This window comes from Osmerus mordax, chromosome 19, assembly GCF_038355195.1.
Source record: "Osmerus mordax isolate fOsmMor3 chromosome 19, fOsmMor3.pri, whole genome shotgun sequence".
In the NCBI taxonomy this organism is placed as follows: domain Eukaryota; kingdom Metazoa; phylum Chordata; class Actinopteri; order Osmeriformes; family Osmeridae; genus Osmerus; species Osmerus mordax.
In genome coordinates this window covers 4,309,641-4,337,315 of record NC_090068.1, presented here as the reverse complement: position 1 = coordinate 4,337,315, position 27,675 = coordinate 4,309,641, and the positions used below count along the sequence as shown (strand labels likewise).

Here is a 27,675-nt window from a genome sequence, read left to right as displayed (position 1 = left end):
CATAACAATACAAAATCAGCAAGAATATGGTCCATCATAAATCTGCAAGTATCTTGCCAACATTTATTTACACTTGAGCAGCACCAAAACAAATGTGAGACAGAGTCTGGATGCTCACCACAGAAGCTACAGTTGGAATCAATGTCCTTTTAATATTTCTTTAAATAATGACTTGCAGGGTAAAATCGATGGATCATTTAGTGGGCGCATGACTCTTCTGTGATAATCTTCTACGATGACGTGAGCAAGATACAAATCCTGTGCACCTTCCCCAAGTATTTTGTCTCAAATCAAATATCACTTAGTTTGAAGTGAACATGAGAAAAATACTTTGGAGGAGAAATGTCAAGTAACTACTCTACTTCTTCTGATCCTCCCCTTTCAAACGTACATTTGATTGGCAGTTTCTATGACAACTGCGCGGTCTTTTTCTGCGTCATTGGTCCATACGGAAGGTTTTCTGTTTGATTGACAGTCGTCATGGTAACACTCTTACCCTCCATTTTGTTAGAACCTTTCCTTTTTTTAGTTCAAAAAGCATCCTTCCCGCCGGAATTTTATATAGCCATCAGAGTAATGACACTAGCTAGCTGGTTACATTAAAACGGCCATATTAAAATGTATCATTGTATTAAATCAATTAATCATACCGAGGTGTATGTATTAAGGCGACGCTAACTGACTCGAGCTAGCTAGCTCCAGCTATCTAACGTTATATTGGTTGGCTGTACGTTAGCAGACTGTAGTTTCTATGGTCTGCCGGGCCGGTTCGCTGCGCAGGTTTGGAACGCGCGCCATTTTGTGAAATTTACAAAAAAAAATCTGTTTTTAAGAAAACAAGGGCTTCAATGTTTGGACACAATTTTTGACATGAGTTGTAAACAATGTCGCTATTGCTGACATGGAATTCTTGGCCAGCTGACGATGTGCAAGCGTGCATCGAAATGTTGCTTTTCCTGTGCTCGGATCGAATAAGTTTCTGTTGACGGTGCTGGCGAGTTGACGGAGAGGCGCTGTTGATTTGGAAACAGAATTGACACCAACTCATAGGAGTGAAGGCTGTACGTTGGGAAATCAGGGGGGCTCCATGGAGGAGAACAGACTGGATTTACTAAATCGCCGTAAGGCATTGGGGTGGATAAATGAGGATATGTTTCTCGGATAGGAAGAGTGACAGGCACCGACAAAGGTGAGTTTACACTGTGCAAGCAGGCTAGCTACCAGCTAACTGCCTACGCTACTTGTCTTTAGCCGAGGATTCTGGTCAATGGGAGTCAGTTTACCCTAAGAGTTGGCGAAGCTAGCTAGCTAGCTATATACTATTAGCCAAGCAACTAAACAGTGAAACTAGCTCACGTCGAGGGCTTGTCGTGCAATTGAAAATTTTAGCTGGCTACCATTGCTCATTTTAAACATTTTCAGCAACTGTTGCTTTGCAGATGTGCGTTTCGTGGGATGACAGGATGATACGAGACGCAAAATGATACCAACACAACCAACTGAATAGTAGGCCACGCTGATGGGGGTCTGTGTAAATGCTGGAATTTAGCGAACATGTAGGCTGGTAGCATGGTAATATTTTTAGTTAAAGGACGATAAATGATCACTCTGATAAACCAGGTGTGTGGATTGCAGAGGTCATAGCAAGTTATCACAAGTTATTTGATCATTTCTAAACATCTGTAGTTCAGGGCTTAACCCTCCCAGCTAGCGAGCTAGCTTGTTAACATAATTAGCTAGATGGCTAGCTAACTTTTGAGGTGGTACATTTGTAACTTCACTTCCATCTTACCGAATTTACAGATTGGTTCGCTAAACCAATGCTAAGTAGCTTTTTCATATCAACCTGCAAGGTTAACATTGGCTGAAAATGCATGGCGTGATTGACTCAATTTAGCAAGTAGGCTAACGTCGTAACTGCATGCTTCTGCAAAACACCGTTCCGTGTGGCAAGTAAGCTAACGGCGCTTAGTGATAGCTAGTTAGTGGGCTAGTTATTGGTAGCACTAAAAATTGTGTGCGTTAGCATGGGATCAATTGGATAATGTTGATTATGACTCTTCTTAAACGAGAAATATTGGCGCATGTCAGGGGAGATGCTGGACTTACTGAATTCATAGACATAAGATCCAGTTGTTACACCACATCTACTTTGCGATTAGTTGGCTAGCCAGATGACTTGAATGGACGAATAGCTTTGGTATGCTGACACCGGGTCATTACTTTGTGGTATTGTGGTCAGGAATAAGTTTGATCGTTGTTCATAACGATTTGTTTAAGGCCTCTCTCTACTGGCTGTAGACAGTTTCTGATGATAATAATTTTGGCAATGCACTGATGTAATGTATGATCGACTTTTGTGTCTGTGACATGAGTTCATAGCCTGTGATTCATTGTTGAAAAGGGGGAGGACCTGCTGTCAACATACAGATGACATGCAGGGTGATATTGAGAAAGCAGACTTGTTAAAATATTAATGGAAGTGTGGGACTTGCAGATTTGGACTTGAGATGTAAACCAAGCATTCACATCTGTTATACATGCACATGTCCATCTGGGTATTATGTCCAGTTTTCAAAAGGACAAAAACAAACTAAAGATCAGGCCTTAAGGTTTCAAGTACACATCTCAAACCCAATTTTATACCAATTTTAAGCTTGAAGTCTCTTCACTTAAAGTGGTCCAGGTTTATAGAAGGGGTGAGGAGTATCAAACAGTCAGCGTGCAGTGGTTCTAGGTTTTTACTTGGCTGCACTTGGCCAAGTTTCTCCTCAGTAAGCTGAAAACATCTAGATCCAGCCCGAGATTAATGTAAACAGTAGGGGTGGAACGGTACACTGAAGTCACGGATCGGTTCATACCGCGGTTCAGACATCACGGTTCGGTACGAGTTCGGTACAACGGAGGGAAAAGCAAAACAAACCAGGTTCCTCTACGAGTGAATACGGCGCATTGAAGATGACATGTCAATTCCAATTGCGTCAGTAATTTATTTGGCCCTATTTGTATGTGTATTTATGGCTGTTTAAGCACTGTAGGGAAAGCTGAATTATTTTTTTTTGGTCTCGTTCCAGTGATTGGCACACCTGGGTGATGGCGTCGGATATTTTTAGTCATTTAGCACACGCCAGATGCGTTATGCGTTAGCATGTTAGATGTATTTCCAGTCACATACCCCACAACCAGTGATGTGGGGTGATGTCAGGGTTTTTCCTGCATAGAGAAAATGTTGGCGCGCGCCAAAGCTGTTTTCCCGAGCGCCAATGACAAATCCCGAGCGCCAAAGGCAAAAAAAGTCTGCGATGAAAAAACAAAACAAAAGCTGTGTTTATCACGTGTGCAATGCATGTCAGCGAATATGTTCTCAATAGTATGTTTCAAGTAGGCTACAGCCGAACCCTTGTTCTGTTTTGATCAATAGTAATCAGTTTATAAAGTTTATAAGCGTGTCTTCTTGTCTGATCAATACGTAACTGTGAGGTGTGCGAATGGACAGAGTGGCCACTAAACTCGTACAGTAAAGTCGTTCCGCTGCGAGGGCCAGTCCGATATGCACGAATATCCACTCAAATGCTGACAAAAGTTTGATTTACGATTTAAACGCAGCCTTCATTGGTATTCTTAACCTGGAATGATAATATATAGTGCAGTGTTTCCTCTATGGCTAAATTTCTGGGGGGGGGGTGGGGGTGGAGATGCAAAACACCTGGGAATAAATACAGTGATTAGAAAAAAAAGTGTGTGTATATATATGTGTGTGTGTGTGTATGTGTATATATATATATATAATCACACACATCCCAAAAAAAATTTGAGCACCGAAGACCCATTTTGACCCAGGAAAAACCCTGGAATCTGTCTTAAGACCCCAAAAATTACTGGACCTGCTCAATCTGAAGAGCATGACTGACAATATTGTATTTTAAATACAAGTAACTTACTTGTTTATTATGCATTAGAAGCCCAAAGCATGTCATTTGTAAATACAAACACAATTGATGGAATTTCTGTGCCTAGAGTTTTTATTAGGTGTTGCTGTGTTTTTACTGTGATAAAAGAGTTGGGAATAAATGTCTGAATATCATGTTCTTGGGGTTTAAGGATTTTTTTATCAGCTTGTTTAACTAGCCTATCTTGCAAATGTTGGCTTGCTAGCTATAAAGCTGTCCCCGACTGAGATTTTCTTTGGTCGACTAAACACTTCTGAAAATCGACAAATCTAAATTTGAAACGTTTTTTTTATTCTATAAATGTCACAATGTTTTTCATCAAACCATTTTGTGTGATGTTTTACCTCACTGTTTTAAGAGATAATTGCGTAAGAAATACATGCGTAAGAAGGGAGATTGACAACTAGACAAAGATAAATGTACAAATATTTTTCCGATCTGACTCAATGTAGCTGCTGGACATTCCAGACTCAGCCGCTATCAAATTTGCTATAGGCTACTAACAATAAGCTTTGTGTCACCAGTCCTGTTGTTACCAAATGCTGATATAATAAAACATGCCTGATTGGCTATTATTTATTATCTCTTACAATGTACTACATATTAAAAATAACATTTAAATTCAGCAACATGCAAATCATCAGAGCGTGCTGATCACTGCCTGAAAGTGCAGCATGCAAATTTACGTAGAAGACGAACGGTGCAACAGAGAAAGATTTTGTTGTTGAAGATAATGTCATTCGATTTAGATGTGATATCTTTAACCTAGATTATTCAAATTGTAAACTTCAATTTAGGGAATAAACCTGCAATCTTGCTTCATGTCTTTAATTATACACATGTATACAGAACTAGCTATTTTATGAGTAACAAGAGTCTAACAACTTAGCACATCCAAAGCCGACATCATTGTTGAAAGCGTGCAGTCTCTCAAATCGAAAACTAGGCTGTTGTTTAAAATAAAATGCAGATGGACGTACACCTACAGTAGCACAGCATAAGCAAATCTTTCGTTCCCGAAACATAAAAATCCTATGCCTAGCATATATGCTACACACTGTAAAAATCTGATGGCCAATTTACGGTTTTCAAGTGGTAGGCTACATCATATTCGACGTCGAACTATGGAATATAAACCGTTGGTGGCAGAGTGTGCATTCAACATATTTTGAGTCACCCAGATTTCTTTGCCATTTTGCCTAAAGGATTAATAGCACCAATTTTAGACAAAGTTTAGGTTAACAGCTACAATTGTGCTAATGTGCCGTGTGCAAAAAAAACAAAACTAAACACAGATTAATGAAAGGGAAAATGGTAACACCGGCAGCTCCACACAAAAAGATCTTAGTCGACCAAGAGCATATCGACCAAATGATGGACTAGTCGACTGAGTGTAGACAGCCATACTAGCTATGCTTCTACACAATGAACTACCCAATGTTAATATCTAGTTAATTTGTCTATGATAACTAACTAAACACTTTTTAGATGGCTAGTGGTGTTTGTCCAATTATTTTATAGAAGGAGGCATACTTTTCTCTTTTAAAAGATGAATCTGCCGCAGACTGTGTCATGTGCATTTTCAAGTTGTCAATGCTAACTAACTGCCACATGCCTGCTGTACTTTGTCTGACAATCGAAGTGCACCCAGATCTAGTTAGGTCAGCATTATGGGGGTGCTTTATTGTGACAAGATGGGTCAGTGTCAGGCATCAATTTATTTTTTAGCTGAGAAACATACGGTTAAAGTAGTGCAAACCCAATATGTTGTGGATGATTGCAACATTTCATTCATAATTTAAATATAATTAAGTGGGATAGGTTGTAGGCTAGTGGTTCAGATCATACTTTTTATTGACCAACCAAACCTAAGAATTTTGAATTTATTTGGTGTGCACAACGTCACCACACGCTAGCAACGACGCATAGATACGACGTTCTAGTAAAGGCCGAAATATATTACTCCGTTTTCACGGAGACGGACACAGGGAACGCCCTCTCCGATGTGGAACGCCCTCTCCGAGCCCCTCGGAGAGCTCTACGTGCACCTCCTGATTTTCCTGACTGTCCGTCTGCTAGTCTGTCATTTTACGGATTCCCCTTGGCTGTGATTGGTCCGTATTGAGAACCGCTTGCGTCAGGGGTGGGATTGCCGTGACCAACAAGACGAACAGAATCCTTTGACCGCCATTGCTGTAAGTTTTTACAATTCATATTTCAGCTAAACAGTACATGTAAATTAGCATCTGAATTAAAATGTGACGAGAAATGGGCAGTGTAGTTGCTGAAAATGTGCTTATTTTATTGATGAAACGGCTAATTTGGAAATTTGCTCCGACTTTTCAATAACCTAGCTAGCAGTGCAGCGCCACCTATTCTTCTGGCGGTGAATTGTTTTCAGCACCCACAGCCTTCGCAGTACTATAAATTCAACTAATCCGTCCAACTCCATCCATCTGTCTGTCCGTAATGGAGTCGGAGTAGTATAATTCGGCCTTAAGACAGCGATATCAGCGAGCCCTCAGCATTAGTACCGTAGCTAAAAGTCTAGGAATGTTAAGGCTATTTTTCGCTAGGTTCCTACGAACATGTCTTAATCTGCCAGACAAGTGGGTTCCCCTTCGTTCTTTTGGTGAGCAGTTTCAAGAGCCCTTCTTACCCGGCGTCATGGAGCCGAGCAGCTAAATACTTATTTAGCACTAGAGTTGCTACTGTATCCCTGCCTGTGTTCGCACTGTTGCGCTGTTATACTCAGCAAATATCGTGTGGTGGTGTCGGTTGTGCTTGAGCACCCCTAAAAAGGGTCTAAAATCGCCACTGAATTGTACCCTCTCTAGTTACATTGATAATTTCATTGCAGGTTAATATAAGGTGTTAGTCTGGAGCCCTGGCCGTGCGTATAAATTTAGCCTATGTCAACCAATTACGACACAACATGCATTCAATGTTTGCATAGGGGGGGAATAAAACCATAAGCAAAGTTGGACTATATGACAACCAATCGAACTGTGCCTGATCACTAATAGCCATCCTCCTAAATAAAAAGTGCAACTTTAAACAATAATAAATAAAATGGTACTGTTTCGTTACTACAAGGATTTCATAACCTTTCACACACTTTCAACAAGATATCCCTGACAACTTCAAAATTAGGCCTAGTTGATTGTTTAAGTTTTAATCACAAGTTTAAAATAAAGTTTGTAAGTGTTTGGATCATGTTCTGCCATTTCATATAAAAGCATTGTTGATACCATTGCTGCTGCATTACCATACCTGCAAACTTGTCGCTTTTCGGCGAAAATCGCCGTTTTGAATGGGAAAATGTCATCCACTTGAATCGTATAGATCCAAAGAGTTTTTACAATTTCCCAAAATGGGAGTTTCAAAAACCTACTGCGGTCATCTTCTAAATAAAACATCTTTGGTGAACGGCACGCGAGTCATTTGGCCAATCAAGAAAACGGCAGCGTCTTCTTTGAAGCCCCCTGGCTGCAGCTTTCCCTGGCTGCAGCTTTCCTGTGGGTGAATTCAACTTTTCACGCTACCACTACCAGGCACAGGCCGTTGATGGACAATGTTGTTGTTGACATGTTTAACGTTATAATGAAAAGCAAGCTTGTCGGCTAATCGGCTTGTCAGCTAACGTAAGATCAGCGAATTGTGTTGTTAGCCTTTTTCAATGTGAAGGATTTTGGCAAGGCTATCTCCTCCACTGCATTAGTATTGTTATCTGATTTGTTATGTATATCTTGTCGTAAGATATGAGCTAAATGAAAACGAACACGTAATGAAACAAGACCCATTGATGTCTGGTTTAACGTTAATGAGTGATCGAAACACCTGCCCAGGCCAAAAGAGTATTTAAGATTTTTTTTATTACATCCCACTCGACCAGTTTTACGGTTGTTTTGTGTTCAGTGGTGTTAGTAAATGTTTTTTTTATATTTTTTTTACCTGAAGACATTTTGTATTTTATTTACTATTAATTATTACTTATTTACTTCTCGGGGGGGGGGGGGGGTCTTTATAAAATGTGTCACCTTTTTCAGACCTTCTAAGTTTGCAGGTATGATTACATATTCTTGTTAATTAAAATATAAAATTGCTAAGTCAGTATAGGGTGGAAGGATATTGGCATCGGTGTAAACAGAAAGGGAAATATTGTTCATGTTGAATCATTCCTTAATTGTAAAAAATACAATTTAGCACATCTTTGGTATGCTGTGGTTTGTTGCTTCTCTAATCCACCAGCATGAGATGAAGGAAAGGATGCTTACAGGTTGGCTACCGATCCCTCCCTCTCCTTTCCATTTCTGCCCCTCCCTCCCTCTCTCTCCCTCATTGATTTTTGTGTTTTATGTTGGGGAATACCTCTCACTGTGTTGCACATATCCTCAGTGCTTGACACAATGCTTGACTTAAAAAGTAAATCGCAAACGTTAAATAGAGCTTTATTACCTTGATTTAGATCAGATTAACATGAAAGAAATCAGTAACAGGGGAACTACCACTCCAGCTAAATACTTTCCTCTAAAACTTGCTCACCTGATGTTTAAAAGCCTTTGTATTTTCATAACATTTAAAAAGAGTGACTTTTTTAAGCAGGTTTCTAGTAGACATGGTTTTTCTGTTGCATCACAGACGTACATGCTGTTTGTTGTGAATGGGTCCTTTAGTCTTTTACGGATATTAAGTATGCTATATTATTTGTAGGCTACATAATTTTTATGTTGCAATCATCAAAATCAAGCAAGATCAGACCTCTTTCAATTAATTAATTATTCCCACTTTAGATAATTAGATTTTCTCATTGTGAAACAGAACCCCAGTATTACAGTAGTGTTAGTACTTGTACAGTAGAACAACTATTAACCGTATTGAAGTTGCCTCAGAACCTCATGCCAGTTTTGAGAGAAAAGACATGGGCCCTTCCTTCCCAGAGAGTATTTGTGTTAGATTATACCTGCCTGTCAAGGAGAAATTGGAAAGCCAGTTTACTGTAAAAGCAATCGTAAATGTGCTGTCTCAGCCTTGTTGGGTTTCCCAACAGCATACTCATGCTGCCGAGTAGAATCAACCAAGCAAGCTTTAAATTTTGCATTAATGTCTTGTGCTAAGATTGTATTAAAGGCAAGTTTAAATACGCTTTTATTTATAGTATATGTATAATTGTTCAGTAATGGGAAAATATATAATCTTGTTAGTACTATAATCTTTTTTTAATTTTACATTTACATTTAGTCATTTAGCAGGCGCTCTCATCCAGAGCGACTTACAGTAAGTACAGGGACATTCCCCCCGAGGCAAGTAGGGTGAAGTGCCTTGCCCAAGGACACAACATAATTTGACACGGCCGGGAATCGAACTGGCAACCTTCTGATTACTAGCCCGATTCCTTAACCACTCAGACACCTGACTCCCTAATTTTACATAATTTAATCACATTGTTTGTAATGTTCTAGTTTGTGCTGATAATAAAAAGTATGATCAATTATATGCCTATCGGTGCGCATTAATAATTGTTCTCTGATCACTAACTGTAGGTCTGATATTTGGGCACACGCAAAAAAAGCAGCCAGGATATAGGTCAATCTTTCCCATCAGTTGTTGGGCTCTGCTCTCCTTCATCTTTGGTCAGTTGCTGGAGTTTTGTTCTTGAGACATTGACTCCTGCTTCTAAAATCCCACATTCATTTCATCCAGCAAACGATGTGTTAAAAAAGAGCTTGGAAATGTGACAAAGTGAAATTTATTTTCTTGTTTATTACTTGTTTTCCTATTGGACAATAGATGGGAGCTCTGCCCTGGCAACAAAAGTAGGTTATTTGCATACTGTCTTCTGATTGGCTTGTGCTTTCTACGGCTTGCCCAATCGCACAGTTTCTTCCTAGTGGTAGGCTATGCTAATTAGGTACTGTTGCTGGGGTTCAGAGGGGTGGTTACTCTGTGATTCTGCTGCATTGTGTTGCCTGGTGAGAGACGTTGATAAATGAGTAGTTAATGATCTGCAGAATTCCCACTCACTGCAGACAGACTGAGATTTCAAAATAGAACTGAGAAGATTCGATTACAGGGCTTTAGGCTTGCTTTCAGTGCTCTGTTGAATCAGACAAGTAAAGCAACCGATGCTACCGGAAATCAGTGAATGTCTGTCTGATATCTTATCCATCATGGCTGCTACCTTCTAGGTTTTTAACTGTCCCTAACCCATCTGTTAAAATTAAATTAGCAAATGTGCTGGTCATTAACTAAATGTTCTATGTTTATGCAGTTATGTTGATAAAATTGTTGAATTGTGAACATCTGTAACTACCCTTTGAATAAGGCATGGGAAAATGTTCACTTATGAGGAATCTTATACAAGACGATTAAATTATATAAGAAATCTGGCAAGTGTGTTGCTGGCAGTATTTAGTTCCATAGACCTAGGCCTACTGAAAAGTAATAAGGATATCATAGGACTCATAAGACTGTCTTAAAATGTCTTTGTTAAATGTGGTATATCTGCATAAGCTGGTTTACTGTTTAAAATTATGTAATGTACCCAAAAAGGAAATCATTTATGTATTAAATTATATTTTTTTGTTGTATGTTGTGTCTGTTAGTGATGTTGGAGTCTCTATACAAATGATGGTTAAAGGACAGTTCACCTGAACAAGATGCAAAGTGTAATTAAATTGTTCTCTTATTGAAATTGTACTGGCATTGGAGAATATAAGGCATATTCGATTAATTTGCCTTTTGAGGAAGATAATTAGGCTAGTTAAAAGTTCAAATGCTAGTTAGCTTTTTTTATTTAAATGCTATTTTGTTTATTTAATATTATGTAAAAGTTGTTGGACCACAATTAGTATTTAATTAAAAAAAAATGATATATTAATATTGACATGCCCCTTAATTAGGTCAATGGCAATGCTGTTAATGTTTGAAGTGGTAGATTTAACATGAAAGATTAATTTGAATCTTAGGGTAGTTTTCAGAAAGTTCTGGTTGTATGTGTGTAAATTCAGCCTTTTAGTTGATGCTGAGAAATTTTTGTGGAATCGTACAAAAGTGCTAATTAAGTTATTTCTAATGTCTTAAGTCAAAACACAGAATTGTCATTAATGTATAATTTCTTTAACATGGGAGGGAAAGCAAATCACTGCTTGTCATTTTTGGTATACGTGGCATTTGTGTATCGGTTGGTTGATTTTGAATTGAGTAGTTTGGACTTCTAATGTTTCTATCTTGATTAACAAACAGGCTTGACAAACTGTATTGGAAATAAATAGTTAAACGTATGTTCGTATTTTGAACATAAGACTGTAAACAATGATCTGTTTTTCTATTTATCCTTTTCGCAAAGGTAGCCTAATTGGTTTGATAGGTTTGTACCCTCGTCCGTTTGCCAAATACATAAAAGGGTTTGATTTACATTGTGATGTATTACATTTGTATCTAAAGTAATTTGACTACAGCTACAGAGAAGCAGAGCAGTAAACAGCAAGGATTAGAACAATTAGAATCCAGAGTGATGCGTTAAGAGATTACAGGGATTTGAGGGGAAAGGTGCTGTTCGGTTGCTGCTTATAGCAGTAGCTCATTTCTCACTGCACGTCCCTCTTTTGTCTCTCTCCCTTATTTTTTTTTTATTTTTTTACTGTCTTAGCTGTGCTTGCCCAAGCAGCTTTTGGGAATGAGTTTGTTTGTGTGTGTGTAGTGACGCAGCAGTTTCCCAGCCCTCAGTGTGTGGAGGTGGAGGGAAAGGCTAGGCAACAGCCGACGCAACCGGGCAGGCAGGCTCGGCGGTGCTCCCATCACAATGCTGAGTCACTAGCCAGCAGACGACCCAGACACAGCCCCCCCACCAGCACCTCTGTCTCCTCCCAAGCACCATCAAAGATGGCTAATGTTCTTCATCCTAATCCTTTCTCAGCCTCCTTTACCTTTACAATTTCCTTATTCTGTTATTACTCTGAAATCTCCAGCTGTTTGAGAGACAAAGACAAGGAGAGAGTAAGATATCGCAAGCTGGAGAAACCTTGTGACAGAAGCGTGACTGTGTGGGTTGTGTCCTCTGGGTCTCCTCCCATTTAGGATGAAACCTGATCCGGGGGGGGGGGGGGGGCGTGCATCAACGGAGCAGCAAGCTGCATGCCGTTCTGACATCGCCATTTTTGGCATCTAGTGTGCTTTAGGTTTCCACTGCCCACCCCATATTTTTTTTACTTCAACCAGTGTCCTCTCTCATATAAGTATATTAATAACTAATTCACTTGAAAATTCCCAATTTACTACTGGAAGTCTACTGTCCAACTTTGCATTTACTTCTCCTTCTATATTCTTCTGAAGCTGACAGTACTATAGTATGCATATGGAATTTCACTGTGGAACCACTTTTCTATTCCCTGTACCAGTCTTGCTGTGTATGCTAGTTTGCTTGGTCCACTATTCAGGCAGTTTCAGTGGCCCTAACCCTATGTTTCTAAAGCAATTTTTATCTTCATACCTAGATGTTTATTGAACTACACTATGACTTTTAATATTATTTTTTTCTGCTCTTCTGCCAGTAGAAGAATGTTGCTGTGGTTTTGGGGTAGTTTCACCAATACATTATTAACCTTAAATCTGGTGAACACGGCAGGCTTTTTTTTCTTCCTGGCCATCATGCAGGATCTGATTAATTATTCTAGTAGTATTCAGGCATGACATCTCCCTGGTATGGTCTCTGCTATACCAGCATTACCTCCAGTCTGTGGCAGTCTGTTCAGTCCAGTGTGTTGCATGCAGCTTATGAATGGGGAGAGTCAATTAGCCCTGTGCCATTACATTAAGTTAGTGGGTCAAGTGGGAAATGTTTGTGTGGTCATATTTATGTACTGAGGTGTTAACATTGAAGGCTAAATTGGACACTGCATGTGTGAGCGTATGTGTGCGTGTGTGTTATTTTATGACCCGTCTGTTGATTTCCGTGATTGCACTTCTATGGCTCTGCTCCTTTTTATGGCCCCATTTACCAATGAATCTTTGTAATGTTTCCATTGACTCGCTCCAGTATTGAACAGCGATCCATCTCAAGCACCTGCACTCTCACATTAACATCCTCTCTTAAATAGTTTTATTGATGTAATGATAGGTTACTTTCCACTAAGTAATAATATCAGGGGGAAATAAAGGCTTCTTACTGAGATTTCTCCCTATGTCAATGGGAAGAACCAGAGAGGTGTGTTTCCACAGCATCCGTGTATAGCAATGTGGGCTGTCACAATGACCCAGAAGAAACCTTGTTCAAATATTTGGGGTGTACTGGCTTTGTGACCTTGTGCAAGAGACCAGTCCCTGTTGTGCCAACTTTGAAGCTAATTACTAATTACTTTCCAATTCCTAAAGTAATTGGGTGTGTTCAAGCCTTCGGTGAGCACAACCATTTTCCCACCCCTAAGGATCCCTCAATATTTGGACTACACCGGTGTCAAAATGTTTGTCTTGTTAGTAGGGGTGTAACAATATATCGTGGAACAATATATCACAATACAAAAATTGTACAATATGTATCGTAGAGTTATGGCAATATTTTTACAATATAACGTCCGTTTGATCCTATTGGTTGAGCTACCAGCACGCGACCTACTCTGCGTCATCCGTGCATTCATTGCATTCACAGAAATTGCTTGAACTGAGTTAACTAAATTGTATGTACAACGAAGAAAGTTATTGAAAATGTTTAATGTTTTGGAAATAAATCTGTTAATTGAATTTCAGTTTAATTTTCAACCAAAATCAAAATATCGTGATACGTATTGTATCGTGAGCTGAGTGTATCGTTACACCCCTACTTGTTAGCGATTGCGTTGCTTGTATTTTTATTTTTTACGTTCCGTTGCATGGTTTAGGAGCTTACAACGTTTTTGTGGCAAAGAAAAGTGCCTTGTGTGGCACAAGGGAACTCAGTGCTGACCTAACATCACAACGTCAGCATACGTGAGCAACGATGCATAGATACGACGTGCTAGTAAGACTTGCTCAGCAAGTAGGCTATCGTGCCGTGGTGTACTAGCAGCATCATACATTTTAAGCAATTCAAGAATTGCGTTCAGTAAGTAATGTCACATTAAATAATGTATTTAAACTCCATCTTGTGTGGTGCATCCTTCAATGCCACAGCCTAAACTTTGTCACTGTTTGTGAAAACTGATAACATGCCCAGGCTGCGCTCTATCTAGTTAGCCCTAGTTAGCTTGCCATAGGCGTCTTTCATATGGACAGATGAGGGGAAATTGTTTTCTAGTTTTCGCTCATTTAATCGGTTCAACCTCATAATCCGTTTCCATATAGTTGAAACGTAGGGCTATATCTACGAATGTGTGGACTCAAATATACATAAATAAACTTCTTTCATTTCCGGTGCATTCAAACAATCCCATCAGTGAAGTTTAGCTAGCAACAGCAGCAGTGACTGAACATGGTTACAGGTTGGGGGAGTTGTAGGGCTTATTAATCGTAGGTTATCTATCGTTTGTTTTCACAAACCAGTCATTTGGAGCAGATAAACATCTAAAAACCTGCAGGGTTACAGTTGACCCAGGGACCAGGATCAATGACCAGGTTTAAAGGAGGCTGATATAGAGGGAAATATTTATATATATATATATATATATATATATATTTATATATATATATATATATATATATATATATATATATATAAACTGTTTCATTATACACTCATTATTTTTGAAGTGTAAATGAGCAGCAACCAATGTAAACTTTTAAATCTATGTAATCTTCATAAATGATAAGAATGCATACATAACTAGAGAGGGTACAATTTCTGGGGAAATTGTAGGGTGTGCTTGCTTGCGTCGGTTGCACAGGGGTCCGTTTTTGAATATTTATAAAGATTACATAGATTTAAAAGCATCTTTTTTTTGCTGCTCATTTACAACTCAAAATACGAGTGAAGCGTAGAACGAAATATGATGTCTTCTCATTTCCCCTGCAGGAGGCAGCCTCATAGCTGAATCAAAACAAATAAATTTGGCAGACCGGTGTAAAAATGGACCTAATCTCTATGACTTAAACGTCCTTTTAAGTTTTCCCTTCTCGTGATATGTTCAGGCATTTAGCCTACTCATATTGCATTCATTCATTAATAAAGAACCCCCTTTGAAGATTATTCTACGACGTTACCGGCAGAAGATAGAATCGCGATTCAAACAGTACCATCTGCTAACTGAAAATATGCCCCCAAAAACGTAAATAAGCTTGACATTTATTTAGTGGAAAATTGCTCATTCATAAAAAGCTCACTGGTAGCGATCATTGTCAGTAACAACGCAAAATGCGATATAGCCCTGTGTGGAGAAGCTGCCCCAGTAATTGTACTACTACAGTACAGTACTTGACTACTGCTGTGTTCGTCTTGGTAGCGATTGCATTGGTTGAATTCGATTTAACGTTCCGTTGTACGGTTTAGGCTGAAATTAGTTATTATCATGAACAGATTGACAAAGTTTAGGCTGTGGCAATGAAGTTCAGGTTAGTAGTCAGATAGTTTCACCTATTGAAAGACTTGATTTAAGTAAGGGGAGTGCCGAACATGTTCTGTCGCCGTTTGACTTCCTGAACAGCTGTGTAGATGTTTTTGTAGTGTCTCGCGTAGGCTACAGCGTTGCAGTGAGCAACACTGGTTTGAAACCACAGGTAATGATAATTTCACCAACAAATCGTTTACTTGTAATGTAATGTCGTAATAAATCCTACAACGAAAATGTATTTGTGAGGAATGTTTATTTTAACGATTGAAAACAGATGCATCATAGACCACTGTAGTATGTGTTGCCCGGGCAACAGAGGCTAATGTCATGCTAATGCTTCAGTGAAATAGTAGACTACCGTTTCCGAAAGTAGATGTGGGCCTACTTCCTTAATAATATCAGCTAATATTGTACATTACATTTCACAATTGTGTTTCACATCACAAAGTAAAATGAGTAAATACTTATCACCCTGGCCTCTTGTGGCGTTTCTGCAGCTGCCTTGCAGTAAAGCTATAGTTAGCCTAGCTATCCCCCAAGTTAACAGATGCGAAACGAATGTTCTGCCAAAGGTAGTCACGCGTGTTTTCGTGACGTTAGTGACGTAGTGACTTTAGTAACGTCAGTGACTGTGGTTAGCAAATTAGCCACCGTTAGCTTCACTTTTCGCCACAAAAACTTAACTTGAGCCTAAACCATGCAACGGAACGTAAATGCCAATCGAAGCAACTCAATCGCTACCAAGACGAAACTTTTGACACTTAGGTTGTCTATGTGGGCCAAATATTGACTGAGTTTTAGTTGGGCAAAAAATAAATAATAATAATATATATGTGAGAGAACAAAGGTTGTGCCCTTGCCGAAGGCAAAGCACACCTCTGGTCCCTCAATGCTAATATATAAAAGCTTCCATAGAATTTCATCAGTATGATACTACCCAAGTCGACACCTTTCTTCTGCTGCAGTTCAATAGCCCGGGGGAACGTGGCGAATGGCTGGCCCGTCTTAATTACCTGATATGCCGTTGTTATAAGTTGTGCACGATGGGCATCTGCATTTAAATTCCTGACCAGCATGGTCAACGGCCCTAGAAGATGGATTGTCAACCATCCGCTTAGCTGTCACGCAAACCAAGTGCTGTCTGCTAGCATGGCTGGTCAGGGATTGTTTTCGAAAATTGTCGGTGCCTGTGTAAGAAGATCCACTTTTGTCTGCTTTGGACGGGAATATACGACAGACAATACAGTGTATCTTAGTTCCATAAAAAATATTGCTTCCGTTTGAGCTCGTAGCTCTACTTTGCTGCCATCTTCACTTTATTGTCTCGCGCCAGTCTCGCGCCAGTTGTTAAAAAATGTATAAAGATTAGAGAATTACAATTTGACAACCACTCGTCCCTCATTACTCAACTCTTGATTTGACAACTGTGCGCCCCACGAGCTGCAAAGTTATTTATGCATTTAGCAAATAGCAAAACATATGAAGGATGTTAACTTTTACAATGCGAATTTTTCTTTCAATCAATAATTTGCAGTGAGTTGCTAGTTGAACTGTTACGACGTTACTTTTTACTGGCCCCTGGCCATCGGGCCATCCTTATTGTCGAGCCCTGCCCGGTATTTGTCTAAACTAGCGTGTTGGGCCTTGTTGGTACAAGGTTCAGTATTCGTGTTTCACAATGTAACACTTCTGTCACTCGTCCCTCCAGGAGGAGAGACTTCAGCATGCAAACCTTCGTCTGTCCGGCCTGCCCCCTCGTTTTCCTTCCACGCCGCCGGGCCTCCCATGGCTGCTCCCATGCCCCATTCTCACCAGCAGTACAGTGAGCGGCACCAGCAGCCCACTGAGCCGGCCGGGCCGGCGCTGCCTCACAGCGAGCAGGCACAGCAGTCTATCGGCAGCCAGGTGAGGCTCTCCAGCTCCAGGAGCTGACAGGTGCACCCACCCACGAACCACACCCAAAACAAGTGCACCCCTATCCTATACAGAGTTCAAGGTGTTGGCAGTCTTGCTCCTTGGAGAGGTACATGCAACACACAGTATGTAAGCAACCTTCCCTCTCGCACTTCCTGGAAAAAAGCAGCTTCTCAGCTTTCCCCCCCCCCCCCCCCAGCCATGTGTCAGAGGAGGTTGGGAGGGTGGGGGCTCAGGGAACATCACAGCCAGTGTGTGTGAGGCATGGGGAATAATAATAAACAGGGTGATTTTCCACTAAATTTTTATTACCGCTGACCATCTAGTCCATTACCCAAAAATAATCTACTGGCTGCTGCTGAACACGCTCAGCAGCTCCCATCATATGTGTGTCTGATGGCAGACCTTTATCATGGACCACGTTTAGAATGCCACCTCCTGACCACAGAGTACCTCAGTGCAGCATATGTTTCTAGTCCTGTACAGTCGCATGACAGGCCCACAGCAGTGAAACACACAGCTTTTTCAATTAATTCTTTTGATCTGACTGCTGTGGTGAGTTTGTCTTGTCAATAACTTTTTATGGTGGTGTTTTTTTTTAACCCCTTCCCCTCTTCTCTCTTGTATGTGTGTGGGTGTGTCCTGTGTTCGAAGGTGACCCCTGATGTTGTCATGTTACAGAGGCGCATGCCCCAGTGCTTTCGCGACCCTTCCTCTGCTCCCCTGAGGAAACTCTCTATTGACCTCATCAAAACCTACAAACACATCAACGAGGTAGCTATACCACCAGCCGTCCCACAGCCACGCCTTCACCCCTGTACTCAGTCACGCACGGCCAGTGTTCACAGATTGTTGTTTCTGTGCCCGTGACACACACAACTCACATCACATTTCACAACCACGTCACCGCTACGTCACACATAACTTTAAAACAACCATTTTCCACTTGTACCCCACTTCAACTTTCTGACCTGTTAGAGTTAGCGGACAAGCGTTAGTCAATACAGAGCCCCAGGTGTGGCCCAGTCACAGGACTGACAGCGCTGTCGTTCCCAGGTTTACTATGCAAAAAAGAAGCGTCGTCACCAGCAGGGCCAGGGAGAAGACTCCAGCCACAAGAAGGAGAGGAAGGTCTACAATGACGGCCACGACGATGACAACTACGACTACATCGTCAAGAACGGCGAGAAATGGATGGACCGCTACGAGATCGACTCCCTCATAGGAAAAGGCTCCTTTGGCCAGGTGAGGCAACGTGTGTGTGCGGGCGTGTGTGTTAGATCTACACATGTACCTGTCCTAACATCATCTCATCACAGAGCAGTGTCCGTACACACAGAGTTTGTTGTTCAGTCACCTCCCCAGAGATACGCTAGTGGTCTCCACCAGGCCCTTCCAGAAACACTGTTATAATGTTGCATGTTGTTCTCTTGAAGCAGACGTCTGCTGAATCAGCAGAACTTGGACGTCTCCATATCCCTGTGTGTATATAAGTGCATCTGTGTGTATAAGCACTATCAATCAGAACCCCTCCTCTCGTCCCCCCCTCATGGTTAGACTCGCACTACACCCGTCTGAATGTGTGTTTATGGTGATTTGTGTTGGGTTCTCCCCAGGTTGTAAAAGCGTACGACCGTGTTGAGCAGGAGTGGGTGGCAATTAAGATCATCAAGAACAAGAAGGCTTTTCTAAATCAAGCCCAGATTGAAGTTCGGCTCCTCGAGCTCATGAACAAACATGACACAGAGATGAAGTACTACATAGGTAAGTCTCTTTCTCGCTCCCTCTCTACCTCCCTCTTATCAATCTCTCCACTGGTCAGGGTGCTACTGTAGACACTGCCATGGCAGGTTCAATACAACATGATGCACAGAAACCACATCTTCAGTTCAGTAGAATGTTCGGGCAGGAATTCTGTTGAGCGGGTTTTTAAGTTTATGTTCATGTTAATTGGAAAGGTTATGTGATCATATTTTCCTATCATCTGGTGTGGCCATTGGTCGTTGAGCTTACATGGCGTTCTTTTCCTTCTCTCCCATTGGCTCCTTCCCCCCCTCCTCTCCCCAGTTCACCTGAAGCGCCACTTTATGTTCCGGAACCACCTCTGCTTGGTGTTTGAGATGCTCTCCTACAACCTGTACGACCTGCTGCGGAACACCAATTTCCGCGGCGTCTCGCTCAACCTCACGCGCAAGTTTGCCCAGCAGATGTGCACGGCGCTGCTGTTCCTGGCCACGCCCGAGCTCAGCATCATCCACTGTGACCTGAAGCCCGAGAACATCCTGCTCTGCAACCCCAAGAGGAGCGCCATCAAGATCGTGGACTTTGGCAGCTCCTGCCAGCTGGGCCAGAGGGTGTGTAGAGAGAGCGAGCTATAGCGAGAGCGAGCTATAGCGAGAGCGAGCTATAGCGAGAGAGAGAGCGAGCTATAGCGAGAGAGAGAGCGAGCTATAGCGAGAGAGAGAGCGAGCTATAGCGAGAGAGAGAGCGAGCTATAGCGAGAGAGAGAGCGAGCTATAGCGAGAGAGAGAGCGAGCTATAGCGAGAGAGAGAGCGAGCTATAGCGAGAGAGAGAGCGAGCTATAGCGAGAGCGAGCTATAGCGAGAGCGAGCTATAGCGAGAGCGAGCTATAGCGAGAGCGAGCTATAGCGAGAGAGAGAGCGAGCTATAGCGAGAGCGAGCTATAGCGAGAGCGAGCTATAGCGAGAGAGAGAGCGAGCTATAGCGAGAGCGAGCTATAGCGAGAGAGAGAGCGAGCTATAGCGAGAGAGAGCTATAGCGAGAGCGAGCTATAGCGAGAGCGAGCTATAGCGAGAGCGAGCTATAGCGAGAGCGAGCTATAGCGAGAGCGAGCTATAGCGAGAGCGAGCTATAGCGAGAGCGAGCTATAGCGAGAGCGAGCTATAGAGAGAGCGAGCTATAGAGAGAGCGAGCTATAGCGAGAGCGAGCTATAGCGAGAGCGAGCTATAGCGAGCTATAGAGAGAGCGAGCTATAGCGAGAGCGAGCTATAGCGAGCTATAGAGAGAGCGAGCTATAGCGAGAGCGAGCTATAGCGAGAGCGAGCTATAGAGAGAGCGAGCTATAGCGAGAGCGAGCTATAGAGAGAGCGAGCTATAGAGAGAGCGAGCTATAGAGAGAGCGAGCTATAGAGAGAGCGAGCTATAGAGAGAGCGAGCTATAGAGAGAGAGAGCTATAGAGAGAGCTATAGAGGGCTTGATGTAGTTAAGGTTCTTGTCCTGTGTTCCCCACAAATATTATGTAGATTTGCAATGTACAAATGAACATGTATTAAACGCACTATACATAGAAACTCAATCAAAGTGTTCATCTCTTAAAATCCAGAGATGGTCATTTATGGAATGGCAATATCTAAACAGTGTTTCTCCCCCCCTCAGATATACCAGTACATCCAGAGTCGTTTCTACCGCTCACCTGAGGTGCTGCTGGGAATGCCTTATGACCTGGCCATAGACATGTGGTCTCTGGGCTGTATCCTGGTGGAGATGCACACCGGGGAGCCCCTGTTCAGCGGGGCCAACGAGGTAGGTCCCCCCCCACCCCCCGATGCGACCTCCTGCAGGAGCTCTCTGTATGCCTGGTGCTGCCCTGGCCAAGACCCACACATGGGGGGTTTAGCAGAAGGCACATTTTGTGGGACATGTATGAAAACACTTCATTATCAGACTTGGGCCTAGATGAAGATGGAGAAAACATTTGTTTTCTCTGACCAGTAGAGGGAGCTCAAGAGAGGGGACCTTTTTTATTTATTTTAGTTTTAATTTTGTACTTTATTTTTTGTGTATTTTCTGTTTAGCAATTGATGGAGGGTTGTACAGTGTTGAAGGATTGTATTTGTTTTGCAAAGGGTAGGGTTCGTCTTTTTAGGAAGCTTTTGTGGTATATAGTAGGGTCCAAAAGCCTGAGACCACATTAAACATTTAATGGAAAAATTGAAGACAGCCAAGCATCACAAGAAACTCTGGAACATTGTTCAATCATCCTGGGAAAACATGGGTCATCAGGTTTAGCTCGAACTTGCACACTGTTATTAAAGCAACAAAATACAAAGATATTCTGAAATCCATGTAAAGTTTTTCAAAGATTCAACTTCTCACTCAATTTAAGCTGATAGTATCATTTGTTATGAGGACATTTGTTCTACATTCAAAACAAACGCAGTTTAGTGGAGTCAGATTTTCAGAATTGTGCCCAGTTTTTTAAAGTTGGGCTTCACTACAGTCTCAACTTCTTGATGTTGTAGGTGGATCAGATGAATAAAATAGTTGAGGTGCTGGGTGTGCCTCCCAATCACATACTGGACCAGGCACCCAAGGCCAGGAAGTTCTTTGAGAAAATGTCTGACAGTACATGGAGCGCAAAGAAGACCAAAGATGGCAAACGGGTAAGAAGCCTTCAGTTACTGGTGCACACCCATCTAGCCATAAACCTCACTTATCCTCTAGACATAACCTCACTTATCATCTAGACATAACCTCACTTATCATCTAGACATAACTTCACTTATCCTCTATCCATAACCTAGCTATAACCATAACACCTATCTTCAGGTCGTTAACCTTCTGTTTTACCTACAGATAGTTGTCCTTTATGGTTGTTGATGTGGTTTCTGTTTTACCTACAGACTGTTGTTGTTTGGTGATGTACAACATCGTTCCTCTCTTCTTGTCCTCCCAGTATAAGCCGGCGGGGACGCGTAAGCTGCACAGCATCCTGGGCGTGGAGGCGGGTGGGCCGGGGGGGCGGCGGGCGGGCGAGTCGGGCCACGCCGTGGCCGACTACCTGAAGTTCAAGGACCTGATCCTGCGCATGCTGGACTACGACGCCAAGAGCCGCATCCAGCCCTACTACGCCCTGCAGCACAGCTTCTTCAAGAAGACCGCGGACGAGGGCACCAACACGAGCAGCAGCGTGTCCACCAGCCCGGCCCTGGAGCAGTCCCAGTCATCAGGCACCACCTCCAGCACCTCCTCCAGCTCAGGTACCGCAGCCAGCACAGCACAGCAGCCCCCGTCTTCTGTCGGGGACACGCGTGACAAACGATGGTTGACGGAGACTGTGCCATCTCTAGTTTCTACATACAGACAGAATTGGTTTACAGGCGTTTATATATTAATAATGAAATGCACAATACCTTTGCCTCATCAGGTTGACTCTGCCTCCATATTCATTATCCTGTCAAAACAGATTTTTATGAAATTCATGACGATCATCCTTGGATGCCTGGTGCTTGTTTCCCGTGAGAGTGAACCATGTGTGTTTGTGGTTCTGTCCACAGGGGGCTCCTCTGGCACCAGTACCAGCGGGCGGGCACGCTCAGACCCCACGCATCAGCACCGGCACAGCGGAGGACACTTCAGCGCTGCCGTACAGGTCATGGACTGTGACAACCTCTGCCCACAGGTGAGACTCAGGGATTTAGCCTCTCACTGGGGTTTTCGTTTTTTGACAAAAATAAAAAGAATCGGGTCATTATTTCATGGCTCTAATGGCATAATCTCCTCTTAAGCACAGGGCATTTTTGTTCTGCAGAATGGAATTTTCAATGGAGTAATTATTGTCAGGTCTAATGCTGTGTTCACACCGAAAGAGAAGCAAATATTTGTTTTGTGTTTATTTGCACTAATCGCTAGGAGCCAACCGTTAATTTCGTCAACCAAGTCCAAAATAACTACTTTAAATACAAAGTAGTGTCGAATAGCAGAGGATGCCTACAGACGGCAACAATACTTTTACCCTCCATTTCCTCCAAAAACATCAGTCACATCTCAACATTGATAAACTTTCGCGACACCACGTCATTCGCGCGAATTCGCGCATGTAATCTGACCTCGAAAAATGTGCTTTGCGTTCGGTTTGAACACAGCATGAACCTTGTTTTTGTTGTAAGTAATGTCAGTTGAGCTTTGTTCGTAGTCAGAGGCAGTAAGGTGTTGAGGTCAAGACTGTGTGTGTGTGATGGCTGTGTGGTTGTGGCAGCAGTCCAGGCAGCCGTTTCCCCCCCCCGCGGGTTGGGACGGCGGTGACGGGACCCAGCAGGTGACGGTGGAGACCCACCCCGTCCAGGAGACCACCTTCCACCTGCCCCCCCAGCAGCCCAAGGCCCTCCACCCCCTGGTCAGTGCTAATAGCTCCTCCCACCACCATCACCACGGCCACCATCACCATGGACACCATCACCACGGACACCACCACCCCCATGGACAGCAGGGCCTGCCAGCTCGGCCTCGGCCACGCCTTTACCACTCGCCCACCAACAGCGCCTCCACACAGGACTCCATGGAGGTGGTGCATGGCCACCTGTCCATGACCTCCCTGTCTTCCTCCGCCTCGTCCTCCTCCACCTCTTCCTCTTCCACCGGGAACCAGGGCAACCAGGCCTACCAGCTGCGCCCGCTCCCAGCCAACGCAGCCTTGGACTTTGGCCAGAATGGCAGCATGACCATGGGATTGGGTGCCTTCTCTAACCCCAGACAGGAGACTGGCATGGCAGGCCACCCCACCTACCCTCTGGACACGAACACGGGGCCCGGTCACTACATAACGGAGGGCCACATGGGCATGAGACAGGGCATCGACAGGGAGGAGTCTCCCATGGCAGGCGTCTGCGTACAGCAGAGTTCTGTTGCCAGTTCCTGACTAAACTGAGGATGGGTTGTTATTTCTTTCAATAATGTTTTTTTCTTTCTTTCTTTTTTCTGTGTGTATTTTTTAAATGGTGGTGTTGTTTTTTTTTTTTTTGACAAGAAAAGTGCATAGAGATCAAAAAGCTGCTTAAAATTCAAGGGGAGATGATTACTGACCCGCTACAAGTGTGCAGAGCCGCCATCTCTCCTGTCCTCCATCCAAAGTTTCTCTCCTTGGTTCTGGGTTTTCCACACGGATTTCTGACTCATCACTTTGTTTTCACAGGGATTATTACCAATGTTTTATTGACTTGACCGTCTTGCATATTATACTTAATCATCCATTCATTTCACAAACACCTCTCACTCTACTCTGCATGGTCTGCATTAATCCTTGTTAATGTCAGCCTGGAGTTTAAACTTTTTGTTGAAAAAAAATCAACCTAGATTTTTAGTTGTTATGCCATTGGCTCTTAAAACAGAAATGCTATACACCATTCCAATTCCCCTTAACTATTCCTATCCACACTTTTTAACTTTTTGTTTGCATAAGCTTTCCATATCTGGCAAGAATGATTTTGATTGTTTCTGTATTTATTCATTTTGTTTCAGTTTCATGTTAATGCAGTTCCACAAAGGAGCAATGTGAGGCCTGTAGAGGAAAGAAAGGAAGCCGGCACAAATTCCATCAGGTTGTGCGTTAGTTGGAGTGTGATACATTGCGGAGCCTGCCAGCAACATGGGGCTGATGGTAACTGTTCTCCAGGGCAGCAGAGGGCTGATGCCCCTGAGTGGTGAGAGATGGGAGGACTCAGAAGGGCCACACTGAAGAGATGCACTGAATAACATCAGGCCACCAGGGCCCCATAGTCTACACAGTGTGGATTTGTTTTTGTTTTTTTGACCCTTTTGGCCTTATTGTTTTTTTTTTACTTCTCTGAAAGATGCAGAAGGAAAGTGAAAGAAGAACGTTACAGTTTAATGAGAAAAATATATTTCCTGTATTTTTGAAGTCTGGATAAAGGAAACCCTTAATTATTATCAGAAGAAAAAATTGGAAATATAGGAGTTTTTAGGATGGTAATTCAAGAGGCCTTTCTTTAAGATGTATGACTTGCTAGGCCCCCTGACTGCTGGACCTTTGCGAGTTCCACAGAAGTAGTTTAATTTTGTATTTTCGTTTTGAGATGGATGAAATTTGCTACAACTGTCCCTGTCCTGCTTTATACTTGCTTTTATTTTTCTTTGCTTTTTTCTTCAGCATGTGGATCCTCCAACAGAGCTTCTGCACAAATGTCTTCTGTTCATCTTGAAATTGAAAACATGCAGAATTTTATGTGACCGTTTTTTTTCTCCGCCTCACAATTATGCTGTGAATTTTACAAGAATTTTATTTTCCCTTTGATAATTTATTGTACCAAAGCTGTTATTTTTTTTATAGCACATAGATGTCTGTAACCAATAATGTAGCAGTTCTGCACTTTGACACAAGGTGTATCAAGACCTTTTTTAAATGTCAGTAAAAATGGCTGTATCTATTGCTTTAGCAAAACTGGAACTGTTGTTAAACTCAGTAAATTTACTGTTAGCTGTATCCTCGACAGAATTGGTTGTAATTCTTCTTATTTTTTTTTTATACAAAAAATGAAACTAACAAAAACAAATTTCTTTCATTGATAGAACTTATTTCCGTTATCAAGGACTTGAAGGAGACATGAGATGCGATGCTGGCTGCTACTCTGCAGGTTCCGGAGTATCAGTCTGGTGGCTGTGAGTCGAGGCCAGCCCTTGTGTTCACGTGTCAGAAGAGGGAAAGGCTTAAACGTGAACAGTGCTTTAATCCTTCAATTTGTGACCTAGGATTTATAGGCTGTTTCAAACGTGCCTACCTATTTGGCTAATGCTGCATTAGAAACCTATAGTGGCAGTCTTCACGGCAGTGGCTAAAATCTACCCCCCCCCCCCCCCCCCCCCCTTCAAATTTGAAGCAACCCTATTTGATCTAGCTGAGCAGAGGCACTGTACGCATTCAAATTTCAATAAATATGTTTTTTAGGAGAGGGAGATAACTTCTCAAAATTAGAGTGTATCCACATGTTTGACAAACTCACCGTGAGTGTTGAATCCAAAAGGAAACTAGTAGGGATGGTGTGAGAAGTGAGCCCTGCCTGCTGGATGTTTGTACACATACTCCAGTCTTTTTCGTGCGATGCCTGGAGAAGGAAGTGGAACTGGGCCCATCCGTGTTGTGCCAGTTGTGAAATGAATGCAAAGGAGTGGCAACAGCTAGGGGAAAGGTATCCATGAAAAAAAAAAAAAAAAAACACAGGCTTCAGGTGTTTACTTTTCAACCCCATTTTAATAGTTGAAATAGAATTTATGTATATATTTATATTTTTTTAATAAAGGAAGTTTAGAACTCACTACTTTTTTCCTAATGGTATTTTGATTACATTTAAGTCAATGTGGAGACCATGCAGTGGAAGTTCTTCTGTGATATTAGTCAATGGGTAACAGTGCTTCCAGGCCAAAGTAGTTTGACAAAGCCAGTACAAATGCAAGTCTTGTAGGGTTTAAACATTTTAACAGGAGAGAGTAGATATTCATACCTTAAATATTATAGACAGGGTATAGTGTGTGGGTGTATGTCTATGAATCTGAATGACAGCAGTGTTTTAATATATAACAAATACATAAGCAATTATGTACACATATTACAGGAACAATTTTTTTGTTGCATCGGAAATTGGATTAAACTTCAACCGTGGGTCAATTTTTGAAGTTAGGCTAATACATGTGTGTAGAAAGCCATGATAGTCAACACAATATAACCACAAACATCCAACAATTAACTCCCAAGTGTTAAGTATGATTTATGCTCTGCACCATATTCCATTCAGAAAAAGGCTTTTTTTTTGTCCTCCAGCCCAGTCCCCTGACCCCCTAGTCTGGTTTTGAGTGATTGACAACACAGTTTGGTTACAGGTTGTCTGACGTGCACTGTAAAGATTTAAACAGCATGGGAAAACGAGAAATACCTGTGTCCACAGATTGTAAGATCTAGTCAATACTTGCTGTGTATATGATGATGTTACAAAAAGATAAAAAATGGACAAACCCTTTGTATTATATTCAAACGGTCTTATGTATGATATAAAAAAGTTAATTAACTTGTATTGAGTCTGTTCTGTTTTTGTGTGGTCTTTGTCGGTCACTTTAGAAGTGCGTTCATGTTCTTGTGTTCTCAGATAATTGCACTAAACTGTTATTCTAGATTCTGTTGGTTGTACCAAGTCAGTGTGTGAACATGAGTCACAAAGCTGATCTGAATGTGATGAACCTGCCAGTCACCAGCTTTTAAAGAGAAGGTGCAGGTAGCCTATTGGATGTCATAGGAAATGTCAGAACTGGGAACTTGGTCATGCAACAAATGTGTTCCCAAGGCCACTGAAGGCCATCCCAGATTTTATTTTATTTCATATTGTTCTAAGCCACTCTCTAAAATGACCTGTGTGGCTTCTAAAAACAGCATGAAGACACCAGTATGGGCTTGTCAGTTGGCACAACATCTTACTAAAGACTCAACTACAAAGGGTCATTTCACAGACACAGGTGAACCGTAGTCCATTGACGAAAGACGGTGT

The 27,675-nt window shown here is 42.0% G+C and overlaps 1 protein-coding gene across 4 annotated transcripts; it reads left to right on the top strand.

Moving 5' to 3' along the window:
* Positions 1 to 848: 848 nt before the first annotated feature.
* dyrk1aa (dual-specificity tyrosine-(Y)-phosphorylation regulated kinase 1A, a) lies at positions 849 to 27,205 on the top strand. Of its 4 annotated transcripts, XM_067257812.1 has the most exons (12): positions 849 to 1,189; positions 6,030 to 6,145; positions 17,178 to 17,374; positions 18,038 to 18,157; positions 18,440 to 18,628; positions 19,000 to 19,147; positions 19,451 to 19,737; positions 20,783 to 20,929; positions 21,649 to 21,789; positions 22,083 to 22,386; positions 22,684 to 22,808; positions 23,385 to 24,776. In XM_067257812.1, exons 3-12 carry the CDS (start codon positions 17,255 to 17,257, stop codon positions 24,042 to 24,044), a joined length of 2,241 nt encoding a protein of 746 aa, XP_067113913.1. In that variant the 5' UTR covers positions 849 to 1,189; positions 6,030 to 6,145; positions 17,178 to 17,254; the 3' UTR covers positions 24,045 to 24,776. The 4 variants fall into 4 exon arrangements, with proteins under 4 accessions (XP_067113913.1, XP_067113915.1, XP_067113914.1 ...); XM_067257814.1 differs by lacking the exon at positions 6,030 to 6,145 and having other exon boundaries at positions 24,644 to 27,205; XM_067257813.1 differs by lacking the exon at positions 6,030 to 6,145 and having other exon boundaries at positions 23,388 to 24,776.
* Positions 27,206 to 27,675: the final 470 nt, after the last annotated feature.